Here is a 15904-nt window from a genome sequence, read left to right on the forward strand (position 1 = left end):
TATTGCAGATTCAGTTAAAAATAAATAAGTCAGTCCTTAGCAGGGATTTCAATAAGCAGTAAGAGTAGCTGAATTAAAATATTTCCACTAAAATTAATGAGCCAATCCTGGAATGCTTAGACTGACTCTTAAGTGTGCTCATTTAAAGACTTTGAATATGTTTGCCTGTCTGAATTTCTATGGAGCATTTTGAATGCATGACAGATTATAGTTTTCAATTATTTTAATTTGGTTTTCTTAATGGGCAAAATAGCTAAGAGCTTAATAATAGAAGACACTTACTGCTTATCATTTACATTATTTTATGTTGTCATTAATAATTATAGTGGGTTTTATAAAACAAAAAAATCAGGCCCTGGTCTCCACAGGTCATGTTAGTGCAATTGTTGCATAGTATTCTCCGGGAGATTTGGGAAATGAAGTCTTTTTGAAGGGCATTCTTGACATCCTATCCTTATAGAACAAGTTGAAGTATTTTAAAGGAAATTTATTTTTTTAGCTTGTTCTGTGAACAGAAAATGCAACAGAGTATAAATTGCCTGCTTTGCTTTCTCTTGATGCATTCCCAGCAGTTTACACATTATCATCCCAGAGTGACAGGCAGAACCCAGACCGTGTACAGCTCAGTGAAACCAGCTTGTGATTTAAAAAGGGACATAGTTAATACATCGTGTCATCTAAATTCCTGTATGTACCAGAAGACATTGCAAGTCACCAAGGTAATTCTGTGCAGAGTTTGACTGTTTGATTAATAAACATTCAGAAGACCAAGCATTAATTCCCACGAACTGTGAACAAGAGAAACCACCACCAATGTCCTGGGTCCCTGCTCTTACATGGAAATGATTAGGTGATATATCCTCAGATTTAGCAGTGAATCTAGATTGTAGCTTGGTTCTTGCTACATTACAATAAAAATGCCAACATCAGATTTAATTTTACTGATCCACATGATCACACACTGCCCCCTTAAATCAGAGGTCCTAAAAGTCAAAGACAATTGCATATCTGAAGGTATGGAGACCATATAAGAAATGGGTTGATTTGCTTGTTGCCAGCTCCCTTTCATTTGAGAAGATGGTGTGAAAAAACAAATTAAACTAAGGTTGTTGTGCACATCCACAAGGATAAAATACATGAGCCTTTTCACTGCAATTGCATGCACGCTCTTCCTTTTGCTGTGTTACTTAAATTGGGCCCCAACCCACTACCAGTATAGTGGTTTGAAAGCTGTAGAAAATCTGTGGATATCCAGAAGAGAGGAATAAACATGAGATTATTCCTGTCCTCTAAATATAGTTTGCTACATACAGGAATGCTGTTGGTACAGCCCCCGTCTTCTCTCTGTAGGCTCAGTTGCCCTCCTTTGTTCAGCCTTTCCCTACATTCCCTCTTTGCTACCTTTCCAGGCATTTCCCTTACTACTCTCTAAACAACCTCTACTGAGCCACTTTTTTTCTGGCAATGTCATGCTCCAAAACCTATGTAATTTATGGACTCGCTGGAGTTCTCCAATGTGCTGACCACGCAACTTTCAGTGGTCCACGTTCCCTGTGGTTCTTTTTGTCAGCTGCCGGGATGAGAGGATTTGTGAATTCAGGGCACAGCAGCAAGGGATGGTGGTGCTAAGAGCACAAAACGGATACGGATCAGCAGGAGCAAAACAGAGGGATAAAATCTGGTGCCTCAGAGAAGCTCATCAGTGGAAATTCTGCTTGCCAGTAAAACTTGTGAGAACAGTTTAGCTCCACGTTAAACGCTGGCAGAGATGCACGAACCCTAAGATTTTATCTGTAAAAATGGGATGCAATCCTGTGTCACAAGCTGGCTGCTTTTCAAGCCCATCTAAATGTGACATTGCTACAAAGCAGCAAGCCAGCTCTGAAGGGCTTAGCTCTGTCTTATCTCAAGATCTGCAATGCTCATTTTCACACACGTTAGTTATTATATCAGAACCTGCAGTGGAAAATACCCATCTGTGAAATCACTCTGATTTCTTCTGTTTCTGGGATCTATAGAAACGAGAGCTGAGTCAGGCTCTCGGCATTCTGACTTGCAAACTTTGGCTGCCACATTTGGGCTCTGTTTTGTCTGGAGCATCAATTCTTGGAGGTCAGACCCCTACTTCACCCTCCAGCTGCGAGGCTGCAGGGTACAAATGGTCCATGTGTCTCTACCAGCACAGAAGGGTTCTCTGCTTCTCAGGCTGCTCGCGTGGAAAATTTCACCTGTGTTTATGAGATACAATCAGATGGAAGATGGCATCTTCCACCATAAATTGCTTTCTCTCTGAGGTGTTTTTCCTCACCAGTGTAGCAATCTAATCTGAGCTCCATTCCTTTTTGAGAGTAAAAGCTGCTTTACAAGCAAAATTCTCTTACGACATTCATGAGGCATCAACCCTGCTCACAGCACTAGACGCAGGGTTGTACCGTGCCTGGCACTGGAGAAGCTCAAAGCTCTAAGGGTTCTCTGAGTGAAAAATGTATAAATACAGCTAAGGAAAACTATCCTTTTGCCTTCTGCTTTATAACCCAGAAACCTGCATAGCTATTGACTGCATTATGAAAGGTAAATGAATAAAATTCATCTGTATGTTCTCCAGTCAGAATATTATAATATGGATATGTTGCCATCTTCTCACTTCCCAGGCATAAATGAATGAAAAAGAAACTCTCTCCTGAGCTAGTAAATTCTCCCCAACCAGTAATTTTTTCTCCCGTTCTAGTGAGTTTCATGGGAATAGAGATTTATTATTATTATTATTATTATTATGGTAAACTGCTCCAGTAATGGTTTCAACAAAAGAAGTAAACCTTACATTGTATTCAGATAATGTTCTTAACTTCTCAACAAGATTTACTAAATTGCACCCTGGGAATTATGCAAATGAAACTTTTGGTCAAAATGTTACAGGATTTCTGTAAAAAAAAAAAAAAATCTTTTTAAAAAATCTCATTAAAAGCACTAAAATAACATGTTGCAATATAAAAAGCATGTGTCTTTGTGCGATGAATATCTCCCTGGTAGTAATACGTACTATGCTTCATTGTCAATGGTCTTTGCAACTTCCTGTGACAAATGCTACTTGTGTGTTTCCTCTGAGCACTTCACATCCTTGTGTTCTTAATGACGATGGAATTAAGCGCAGGTAACAAGCAAACTGTTGTAGGACGTTGGCAGTTAACAACAAATAATGAGTCATTGCTGAATATTTGCAACGTATTTACCTATCTTTGTTTTGCTCAGTGCAGTATAATCATCTCATGTATTTTTCTTAGCATAATTGGGTAAGTTGTGTGGGTCTTGTGATATATTTCATCTCCTAGATCTGCAATGATTTACATACAGACAGCTTAGACCCTATTAATGCTAATAAAGTGCTGCAAGGACATCCTATAGCATGCACTTTATTAAACTGTACATAGCTTTCTTAGAGAGCTTCTGTTTATCTCTCTTTCCTGAAAATAAAATATAGTGCCTTTAGCACTGAATATTTAAATCTAGCCTCCTTTTCCATGTTTCTGTCTCTCTCTATGCATTTGTAATGCTTCTATCACAATGGGATCTGGGTACTATATGCAACAGGAAATAGAGCATAAAAATGTCCACGAAGAACTAACAGACTCTCCCCTTCCATGTTTCACGTTAAAATTACTTCCATTTTAGTTCTGGGAGGGAGGCTGGTTTGCTGGTGCTTGTGCTTAAGTCGTACCAGTAGTTGAGCCAGGTTGGGGTTGACGTTGGGGGTTGAGGCTAGGCCTGGGGACACCATCCTGGCTTCAGGAGGAATGTGCAGATACCTTGGACAGGTCAGGAAACGTGCAGATACCTTGATGCAGGTGCATTGATGGAGACATGTACTCAATTATGTGTCCCGAGTTACCCTTTTCTGTTCTTTCTTCTTAATTTCTAATATGGGAACCCTGTACAGACTCAAAGCTGGAGCATGAATGGAGCTGTCTACATTTTCTCTTACCTTGAGCCTAGCTGCAAACACATACATAGTGGGTTAGAGCTTGAACTCCTGACTTGAGCTATTCATTTGCAAAGACATTCACATAAATTCAATTTTCAGCCCTGCCTACCTGACAGGGTGAAAGCTGACTTTCTAAAAATGGGGACTATAGACTGCAGTTATTGAACTGAGGAGCCAGTTGCCATCATTAATACCACAGCTGTGCAAGCAAAGCTTAATTTTAATATACTCTTTTTCACCCATGGATTTGCTAATGAAAATTGGATTCTTGCCTGTCTACTTGGGTCCATATTACAAATACCCATCAGGCACACAAAACCCCATATAAGCTTGTGTGCAACGTGAGGGCACATTCCTAGTGTCCCCAGTATCTCTTTTAAGTGCACGTCCAGTTTTTCTTGGTGCTAACAGCCTAAACAAGCAGTGAATCCTGTAGAGAAAAGACAGATGAAACTGTCTGTATTCCCTGACCTTCAGCTCCAGCAGTGTGGGTGCAGCACGAATCAATCCTGGCGGTGCCTAGCAATAACTGACATTATTAGCTGTTAACAGGAGCAGGCTGCTCAGTGGAGGCAGTGCAAAGAAACCAGCATACAAGCTTGGTAATGATCTGGACAAAAGCATCAGAGGAGATTCTTGAAGATGCTTGTTGGGGGAACTGGTGTGATTCTGCGCCGACGCATTCAGCATCTTGCCAGCCTTCCATGTCAGGAAAGGAGGAAATAACGTTAGGTTGTTTGCAGGAGGAGTGTGAAAGCAGCCCATGGCCCCATCCCAACCCTTTGTTCCTGGGGAAAACACCTTTGCTCCCCAGACTGGGGCTGCTTTCAGGGGCATGGGGGCCTCCTGCAACCTGCTGAGCCCACCCAGCAGCTGCCAGAGCAGAGACGCTAACGTGCCCTCAGCTACAAGATTTCTATTATCTGCCCACAACTTTGTTGTATTCATAGACCTGTTAGGGAAAAAAAAATACACCACTTTTATGCTGCCAAGACAGTTTGTGATGGTGCGGGGGGTGGTAATTTATTTGTACCTTGCACTTTGTTTCAGGAATAGTCATGGTGTTGCAAGAACTTCTTTCAGCATTTGATCAGAAAATTAAATTTGGTTTTAAAGAGATAGTCGGGGTTGCTAGGACAACATATTAACCTCCCTTTTTTATTTTCTTCTCTCTGAATCCAAGGTTCCTGTAATTCATCAAGCTGTATTTGATTTGTCGTGTTTCTCAAGGCATGGGAGGGAAAGAGTTTCAAAAGCAATGTACCAAATGCATTTTTCCTCAACAAATAGTCAAATGAAATGGTAATGTCCCACCCGGCATTCCCATCCTTGCCTCATCAAGCCAGCAGGGCTGGACAAAGCAGGAGTGAGCAGCTCTGCTCTCCAAATGTCATGGGAGTATTTGTGTGCACGGTTACAGGGAACGAGAATGTGATGGGGGAGACAGCAGAGTGTTTTGGGAAGTGATTAATGGCTGTGAGACGCCAGGTATAGCTGAACAATTTGGACATTTTCAGGAGCTTATGGTTTCAATAACAAGTAAATGGCATTTTTTGTGCATATAGATTCTTCTACATCTAAGGCAAAAAGTTGGAATTTCAATGATTCCTAGAGAATCATCATGAATAAAAGAGCAGAAAAATAACTGAAAATATGTGGAATACACTTGTACTGGCTTTTTTCCAAACCTTCGGCGTACAGCTCCCTTGTCAAAATTGACAGCAGTATTACATTTATGCAGCTTTCAGGCTCAGATCTTTAAAGTTGTTTAAACATCCATATGGCTTTTGTCCAAAACTTATTGATTGCTGTCTTTGTTGTTTCATCTAGATTCGTTCCGATAAGGACAAAGAGATCCATATCAGGTACAGCATCACTGGAGTGGGAGCCGACCAGCCGCCAATGGAAGTCTTCAGCATTGACCCTGTGTCTGGCAGGATGTATGTGACTCGCCCGATGGACAGAGAAGAAAGAGCTTCCTACCATGTAAGCACAAGATGCCAAGGGAAAAAACACATCTTGGATTTTATCTAGGTTCACAGAATTGCCGGGTTCAGGGAGTCTCATCTTGTTTAGGAACACGTAATTTTGAGAATATTGGGATCTGCATTCAAAAGCAGAGCCCAGATACCAGTTTGGTATCTCTGTGTCAGCAAAGCCCTGAGGAGCTGATTGCAGAGGTGTACAAGGTTAACTAACACCACAAGTCTCAGTGCCATCTGTGCTGGAGCAATTGTGTATGTGTGTGGAGACGTTAGCTTTGTTTCTGCTTCTCTTCAGCATAACCTGCCCTTGCTTTATCAGCTGCATCAATGCAAAGCAGCATTAAACCAATCTCCTTTTCTGAAATAAGGTTACAATCACTTGTATAAAGTGATGCAACTTCATGCCGCTTATTAAATCCCTGTAAATTTGTCTGTGGAGTGAACCCCCCAAAACCATGAGAAACCAACCGCTACATTAGCGTGTCTTGGGAAACTACCAATTTAGGAATCATTACTGCAGTTAAACATGCAATAATTGGCATAGTCATTTTTCATTTTAAATCACTAGGAGATGTTCAGGAAGTATGATGGGGGTGTGTCAGATAGGTTTTTAAATATGCAGATAGACTAATATTGAATATGAGGGAATTAATTAAGATTAATTACACTCAAAAGTGCTGCCTTACACTACCCTAGTTGATAAAATGCCCTACCTGCAGAATACTTGGAGTGCAATTGGTCATTATGTTTTGATATAAATCATAGCCCATGTATTGCATGTCATAATTGCACAGCGAATCCAGTCTCACAAATTGCTTTAAAAGCAGTGTTGCACCTTGCATGATAGCCCCGCAAAATTTCAAGCACTTCCTGCATCTACGCCTTAGTTGTTTCCCAGAGTGGTTGTGAAAGGTTGTTTCATGGATTGCTTTGTATCAGCATTAGCCACATCTATTGGCATCATAATAGCCGTTCCCAGGGATGCTGTAATGTCAGTGAAACAGTACGGGTCACTTCCAGTGACACCATATTCCTAACTGCTCCGTCGGAGATGCACATTCTGTCAGCTTTATCAGGTATCCAGTTAACCATGTTGACACAGCTTCTGGACTGGGGTGGAAGGATAAAGAAAATAGATTACCTCTTTAGTTGGGTGGAAAAAGAGATTTCCCCTGTGTAAAAGAGAATCCGAAGGAAAATTATTTTATCCTCTGTGAACAAGAACAATTATTTTGTTTTTTTGTGCCTGTGAAAATATGAAGAGAGATTGTTTTGAAAAAGAAATATTTGAGATACTCTGAGTGTCATCTTATCGTTGCTGATATTGTTTCGGCAGTGCCAGGTTATTGTAACAGTGCAGTCAATAATACAATGCACAAGTTAACACTTTTGATGGAGCTGCTATGATGTCTAGTAATGGACATTCTCAGTCAAAAAAAAAAATAAGATGAAAAAAATTTTGTCCCCTGTAATAACAAATCATGCAATGCCTTAATAACAAAGTTAATCTGCTGGTTACAGGAAATTCAGTAGACTGAATTCTCACCTTAACAAAGGCAACTGGTAAGTCTGCCTCGTGCACACTGCAGAATTTCCAGTCTTTTTTTTTTCTTACAAAAACCTTGAACTGGCAATTCCAGGCACAAGAAAGCATATTCACAATCTGCAGGTTACAGGAATTTATAGTTTATGGAGTGAATAGTTGATAAATACATTGTGAGACCTTATAGACAAGAATAGTGAGTGATAGAAAATCTTTGTTAGCAGAGCAGTAGAAGGTGATGGAGATCATTTTAGTCATGGCTGTAAACAACCTTTAGATCCTTTAGCCTCAGTAGCAGTTGATTGATGATTTACTGAATCATCAATTGTTCATTTAATAATCCTCTACAAAGCATGTATAAATACACTGTCTCCAAAGCAATGACCCAAGCACTAGTGAAGAAATTTACAGTAGAAATGGATGATCCTTGAAGCTGGAAACAATAATCCAGCCTCCAGAAAGAAGATAGAGTCCCAAGTCTTGACTGTTGCAAGTTTCAGGGAAGTTGGTTAATAAATGCCACTTCAAATGGCCAAACCCTTAACTGAAAGGCAGACAGACTTGAAGCTAGGCTCATACCGAAAAAACAACAACTTAGGTATAGGCTTGGATCCTGACTATAAAGCTTAGCCATCTTTAAGTTGGTTTTACATCTGCTGTGGAGATTTTGTTAGCTCAGTTAGTAGCTCTGGATCTAACCCTTGAGTGGGTGAAGGCTGGCAGCGGAGCTCTGGGCACTGCCCCTGGTCCGCAGCAGCACAGGGGCTGGTGGTTCAGGGTGAAAATGGGGGTATTTATACAACCTCAGGTTTTCTGCAGTTCTAAACAGAATGAAGCCTGTTCAGCATCTCTGTCACTGCTGAGTGTTGTCCTCATTGCTTTCATTCCCAGGTAATCTAGAATCTAATTATAAAAATAATAATAATAATTTGCAAGTGTTTGTGAGGCTACATATGAAGAGTTCTGTTTCATTAACTCCTACATTCTCAACACATATTTTCTTATGCATAATTATCTGCATTGCTTCAGGACTACCATTTTAAAAATACTAGTGTTTTAACTCTCCCCACATTTAGCAGGCCATTTGTCTGATGAAACCTAACCTTTTCCCTAAGGAGAAATGGATGTTTTCTAATTAGTTCAGGAGTTCTCTAGCAGAACTTCCCCATACGTTTTCATGAACTTTTAGGGAGGATCATTCTGAGTTTGATGTATGCAGAGACATACATTCCTCGGGGACTTGCTTTGTCTGCCCAGGTGCAGTGTGTGCTAGCAGCCCTGCATTAACTTCACCAGCACAATTGGCAGGGGCAGAGATCGCGAGTTCAGCCGCATTTTGGCCTCATCTGTTTTCTCGTCTGCACTAGAAACCAGAGTGCAAACTCTCCGGGGACCTTGCAGACATCCCAGATGCAGTGTCAGCTGCAAATATGATCAGGAAAAAATGAGAAGGGCTTTGCAGCCACTTAACCAGCACCACGTTGTGCTGCAGAAGCGCGTGTTGTGCTGAGCGGTGTGCTGGGAGCTGCGTGTGCAGGAACGCAGCCTCGGGGCGCGCTCCCAGCACAAGCGCCAGCTCACCCCCGTCTCGCTGCGGCAGGCACGGCTTGTCATTGCTTCTCCTACTCTAGTCAGCCCTTCATGTTTATTGCATGCCAAGTAAGTTTCAGCAGGTAGTAATATTTAATATGCATGAGCTCTCTTGGCCTTATTTAGCTGCGTTCCCAAAGCCCTGTTTGTACTGGTGCCTGAATTAGTGACTCCGAATGTCTTTTCTGATCCACATGGGTTTCATAGCAAGCTGCATTTAGCCCTGGCAAGTGCTAGGGATAGCAAACTGGCAGGTTACTTTTCCAAAGATATTTTGCAAGCTTTGTTTTTAAAAGCCATCAACATCAACGTGTCAATAAGCAGTCATTGCTTACGGTACCCAAGTAATGTACATTATGAGGGAACTCTAAAGCAAGTCCTAATCCAATCCCAGACACATGTATGCCTTCAGCATCAGACTAATGAAATATTGTCTCAGAAATGGCTGGAGCAGGACAGGTTAGTTATAGTCTGAGAAGGAGTTATTTGCAGTGCAAGAAGGCATAAAAGATCTCTCAAAAGTCAGGGATACAAGAGCTAATTCCAGTATTTTTAACCAAGTTCTAGTGAGTAATGCCAGCCATTTGTGTCACAATGTCCTAATTTGCACTTTTAATCACAATTAAGAGCACACAAATTAGGCATGACATTGTATGCTTATTGCTTAGAGTCCCTGTCACTGATTGATAATATATATTTGTATTAGTAGTATTAGTGCATAAGTAATATTCATATTTAACACAATTTACTCTGTTGACTTTGACTAACTACCTTCAGATACCACCAGCCTCCGGTGTAATCAATAATCATGATACTGAATCATTTGTATGCCAACAGCTACATTTACATGGGAAACTGTCAGTAGAAAAACCTCAGAGACCTGTGGTAGCTGTTGCTGAATATGATAGCAACAATTGTCATACCTTTAAGCAATGTTTGTTAAAGAATATTGAGCCAGCTCTTTGGTTGGTGTACAGTGTACACTGACTAAAGATTAGCCGGCTATACCTGTATTAATTTTTAAGAATCCTCTGCATGGTGTTTCACTTATTATTTATTCCTTCTCTACTCCTGTCATGTTCTCCCTCTTAGGGACAATGTAAATATTTCAAGCTAACTTTATAAGTGTTTCTTAGCTGTATCTCCAGCTAGCCATCAGCTTCCCTGTGAACACTTGCGCACACTTGTGTGTGGTGTGTGTCTTCTGGTCCAGGCTGTGCTCACTGGATTTTTCAGAGCTGTTTTTTCCAGCTCTAAGTGATGTCTGTGTCTGACTGAGCAGAGCCATCACTTTTTGTGCTTTACCCACTGTCACAAGCCATGGTGAAACACTCATGCACCTGCTTTTCATGCCCACCCGTCCTTCTACCTCCAAAGCACCGACTTGGGTACAGGTGGGAGCAGACTGCAGCCTGCTCTGCTGAGCACCTTGTTAGGCTCTTGCCTTGCACAAATGAGCCCTATCTGAGCATCTGAAGAATGACTCCAAAAGGAAGAGTGTTGTCCAGCTTGAGGATGCAAGATGAATACGGAGAGCAGGGCCCGAGGGCAGGGGAGAAGATGAATTAAGGAAAGGGAATGCAGTATCTGATCTGCCTTGGAGGTACAGCTTGTTTCTCAGTGGACAGATTGCTGAGTTGGAGTCCATCTCCCTTTGCTCCCTCCTCTGGGAGGGGTGTCTAATTAGGAATGGTCTCTAATGAGGAAGACCTCCTGCTGAGCACAGTTTATATTCCAGTCTCTGGCTCAAGCACCACATTTCCCTCTGCTGCAGTTGGCACTGACCACAGAGGAGTAACATGTTGTGAAATGATATTGAGATATTACCAGGAAAAATTGTTAAAAGAATATTCATAGAGAAAATTCATGCAAGCAAGTGCAAGAGGAAAAAAAAAAAAAAAAGATGAAAAGTTCGTTGAAATGAGGCAAAAAGGGAGCAGGATAGGAAAGAGGAGTGTGCACCCAGACACCAGCACAACCCAGGACATGAAGGCACAGTGTCTGCTACACCGAGGCGGGTAGCGAGATGAGTGCCATCCTCCTGGCTGCCCAAATGCCATGAATTAGGACACCATCCTGCCTCCCATAGCTCAGCCAGGTGCAGGTGCTAGCTTGATGCAGGTGGGTGAGATTCCTGCAGCCTTGCTCACTGAAATTTTTCTTTCCTTGAGCGCAGGCAGTAAGTACCCTGTTCATAGCAATGTGTGCTAAGTGTAACAAGCAGATAGATGTGCATTGCTGAGAAATTCCTTACTCCTGGAGGTTTCAAACAAAAGCTGTCAAATGTAATTAAAAATTTGCAGGGGGAGAGTCAGATCTGAGGGGAAAGATATCAGCCTTGCTCTCTGCTTTATCTCTGAATGGAGCCATTTCCGCTCCTGGAAATACAGCAAGAGGCAGCCCAGTGCTGCCTCAGTTTGAAGATAATAACTTTAATTTTAGCTCCGAATTACTTTTTTTTCAAAGGCAATCTGACCTCTGACTTGTAAAGTTATTGAATTGCTACATCTGACATGATGAAGGATAGCTCAACAGGTGGGAGTCAAAGCAGTTTATATTCCGGCAAGAAATGCAGATATTAAGAGCATTACAAATCAAGAAATACAAATGGTACATCCTGTATTGAAAACGAAGCCAGACTTCTTCAGTCTTTAAAGAAAAAGTGCTCCTTAACTTCCTTTAAAAAATGTTCTTCGTTCAGCCTATTTCACGTGGCAGTTTGTTCTCTTTGCTTGATTAAATGTTAATCTAGCCCATCATAACAGCGTGCAGTTTCTTTTGTTAAGCTCTGGACTTCTGAATGCCATACATGAAGGCAAAAGTTGAATCAATCACAGGCACAGGGAAGTGGAAGCCAGGAACCAGTGCTAATACAATTAGCACATTTATTCGTCACGCATCAGAGAGCTGGAGACCTCCGTGGCACAGGAGCTCCCATGCCGGCAGCATCCCGATGGCCCGGGCTGGTGCTGGCAGGGACCAGAGCCCTCGCTGCTCAGTAGCCACAGGCTGCTGGCTATCGGCATGCTCACAGGGATTAGATCATGCAGGTGTTTAAGGTCCCCTGTCCCTGCCCACTATCCAACAAAGAGGGCTGATTAACAACATCTGCAGCACCCCCACCAAGGCAGACGTCCCTCCGCTGCCCACCCAAAGCCAGGGGCCACGGGGCTCTTTCTTCGCTTGTCTTCTTTTTCCTGAAGCCGGCAGCGACGTTCAGTGCTCACACCATTTAGAGTAGCCATCTGTTCCCTTGAATGAGGAAGCTATCCATTTTTTTCACCTGATTACCGATTGTTCCAGTCTAATGTTGATTGCTTTGTTTTATTAATTACTCATTTTGACATGCTGTAGCTGTCCCTTTTGTTCAGAAAACAGATGCTCTTGTTTTCCAGCATTATTACTGATGGTTATTGCTAATAAGATAAAGCTGCAGTTCCACTTTAGCTGAGGACTTAACACTGTGGCTCTGGTTATTGTAATGCTTCATCGCTGATATTTTAGTTAAGCCGGAGAAAATATTTCATTCTTAGTGCCACAGGGGCTCCCGTCATTTGAGAGAAAGGGACTGTTTTTATATCTTTCGGTGCATAAAGTGATGGGGTTGGTTGCTGTTGCTGAGACTAGAGACTGTGATTATACAAAGAATAAACAATACTAATGTCATTCTGAAATCTCTTTGCTTATTAATCCCTGTTATTGTGGATATGAAAGGCTGCAGGTTCCCACAAGAAACCTCTCAAGTCAATCTCATTTCCTCACTGTGTTTGGAACTAAGCAAAATTTGCTCTTCAGCTTGTCAGACAAGGTTCACCATGTCTTAAAATTAAAACAGTGATCTATTAGCAGTAAAGGGGATAGCATCGCTGCACCAGACTTAACGTGTTTCCACTGACAATATTTTAAAATATTATTTCAATATTATGTTAAGCCTTGAAAAACTGTAGAGTGTAAAGTTCAGATGGAAACCACGTCAGTGCTTTCTGCTGGAATTAGATACCCTCTTAGTTCAATTCTGAGAAGGTATTTATGGGCTGAAGTCAATTCTTACAAAGCATGGTTTCTCATTCTGCAACAAATCCAATTGCTGATATTATGCTTTCATTGTGCTTATTCCCAGCTCCGGGCTCATGCAGTGGATATGAATGGAAACAAAGTGGAGAATCCTATTGACCTTTACATCTATGTGATTGATATGAATGACAACAGACCGGAGTTTATAAACCAAGTCTATAATGGATCTGTTGATGAAGGCTCTAAACCAGGTACGGTTGAAAAAAGTCTTAAAGTTATCACAAGCTTTCAAACATTAATCTGACTTTGTGGCTTTGCCTCCTCTTGAAGTAGAGGAAACACAAGAGAGGTTTTCTGTTGCTTGCTCCTTTGTTGAAGACTGATGGAGATGAGAATGATTTAGCTGGTATTTCTTTCTCCTGATGCAGAGAAAATGCAAACTTGGCTTAGAGGGAACCTGGATCCTGGTAGTGCTTTCCTAGATGTGGACTTTGCAAAAGCATCAGTTGTGTAGAGTAATGCTTGGTATTGCCTCTCCCATATGCCTGTTGCAAACACACAGTGCTGTTATTCCAACTACAAAGTACAGAAAGCAAACCCATCTCTGACCGTTCACTGACCTTGTGCCCAAAATGCTGAATATCTGACTCCCTGGTATTTAATTTAGTCATTTACAAACTCTGTATCTGACACCCAAAGCCTTCAGTACAGTCTGTGTCCCAGGGTGTGAAGGAATTACTGTCTTATTTGGGCCCAATGCAGACCGATTGAAGTGGGAATGTTCCCACTGAAATTACTGGGTCACCCTCCATTCTTATGGATTTTTCTTAAAGAGCAAAATGTAGAAAAAATCTGAGGCAGATTTTCAGAAAAATTATGAGTGAAACGTTAGTGAGGATGTAAGCTATACACAGAATGCAAGTGATGATTTTTACATGAGTATGTTTATATCTTTGGAAAAATACAGTTGTAAAGAACTTTAATGTCTTCTTTTCAACTGTATTGTTGATTTGTTATTTAAGTGCAGCAGAGATGTACAGTTACCAATATGGCAACCAGGGTGGTTTTAGCTTGCTGCTGAACATAACTGCTCTGAATGTATTCATTACTTAAGCTGAAATTATATTTTGAAAACTGTCACCGGTACTTCAGTACATCTCCTGAAATCCGCGTGAGATTTTTCCAAGATAAACTGATCCTCAGCAGAGGGATTAGATGCCACGTGACTTTGTTTTGTGGCAGCAAACATCTGTCATGGCTTCTCCACTGCCTGAGGTGTCATTGAAAAGTCTCCAGTGGCCACTATTTTTAACAAGGTGAACTGCAGCCGTGATTGATTGTCTTTCAGCATTGTGAGGAATAGGCTGTTGTGGTGACACGTACTGGGGACAGCGTGTGACATTATTTTTGAGGAAGGAATATATGTACGGCTTCCTTTCTGATATGCTTTGGATGGTGACATGCCAGGCTTCAAAGTGCTGCTCCAAATCCTGTCTGCAGAGGTGATGTGAGAAGTCTCTGAGCTGCTCATTCAGATGGCATCGTCCAGGAGGACTTTTCCTCCTTTCACTTGAAGGCCACTTTGCAGCATATCAAGGTTAGAAGATTAATACATTTCCATAGCAAATCAAATTTCTTACATCTTATTCTAGGACAAATCAATATTCAAAGTGTTCCCAGATGTTTTAACTAGCTCTGCTCATTTGTGTGAAAGAAGCAGTAAATTGCATCCTCTTGTTTGAAATCCAGATAAGCCTTTGAGCTATTAAATCAGAGTAGGATACCTTTGCCTACAAAATGGTTGTGCCTCTGCTTCCAGCAGTGATTTTTGGTATTCTGTATCCCAGTCTGTTGTGTCTGCCTTTAAGGCAGGTAGGTAGAAAGCAATCTGGTTTTATTCAAAAGCAATTACATTTGTCTTTGATGTATTTGTTTTTTTCTCCCCTTTCCTGTTTAATCGGTATTCTTTTAAAGGTTTATATTAGTATTGAATTTCTGTTCCTTGCTTTTGTAGAACCACCTGGGAATTTGGGTATCTGAGGCCTTCATTCCATGTACTTGGCAATAAACATGATGTTATGTCTTTGAGAGAAATGATAGAGAGGTTATATACTTACTGTGAAAGTCTGCGCGCTCCTCATTTACCTCAAAGTTATGTATCCCTGTTCTGCATAGACACAAACTTAGACAGTGTATTTAGTTAAGCATAGATTTTGAAGAGATTCAGAAGCTTCTTTATAGTTCAAGATAATTCAGAATATTGTAATAACTAATGAGTCTTTGCAAAAGGAAAAATAGGTAGCCAGAATTCAACATTATTTGTGGCAGTGGTCAACAAATGAAAGACATTGTGTAATCTCAGAGGTAGCAGCAAAATGTGTTCAATATTGATTCAAAATTAAGTTACACATGCATCTATAAATATATATGCATATGTGTGCATATCCATGTACAAAGTAGAGATTTGCTTCAAGCAAACTAAAAAACCTTATTATGTGATCCAGGAGTTCAGCATTCATTTTCTGCTATTCATTGGCATTGAAGTATGCCTGAGGACTGAAAATGCTTCCCTGGACATCCTGTGCAATTGTTATTTCTCACATCTTCCATATGCCCCTTTATAATGGCTGTGACTGAAAGTGCGGTGTTCCTCGATTAGCATAGTATCTGCTAAGTTCTGCATGATTTTGTACACCTTTTTTGAGAAAAGTAACTAGAGTGTTAGTATCCCAGATAAATGCTGGCTCTGAGGGCAGCTAGTATGAGCAGCCAATGTCTGTTTGAAGTCAGTAG

The 15904-nt window shown here is 41.1% G+C and overlaps 1 protein-coding gene across 4 annotated transcripts in view; it reads left to right on the forward strand.

Moving 5' to 3' along the window:
* CDH4 (cadherin 4) overlaps positions 1 to 15904 on the forward strand; it is a 668170-nt gene that overhangs the window by 560220 nt on the left and 92046 nt on the right. For all 4 annotated transcript variants that reach the window (XM_068700721.1, XM_068700722.1, XM_068700719.1 and 1 more), the window contains 2 exons: positions 5810 to 5965; positions 13218 to 13362. In XM_068700721.1, coding sequence (XP_068556822.1) covers positions 5810 to 5965; positions 13218 to 13362 — 301 coding nt within the window. The remainder of the gene's footprint in view (positions 1 to 5809; positions 5966 to 13217; positions 13363 to 15904) is intronic.

This window comes from Anas acuta, chromosome 16, assembly GCF_963932015.1.
Source record: "Anas acuta chromosome 16, bAnaAcu1.1, whole genome shotgun sequence".
Lineage (NCBI taxonomy): Eukaryota > Metazoa > Chordata > Aves > Anseriformes > Anatidae > Anas > Anas acuta.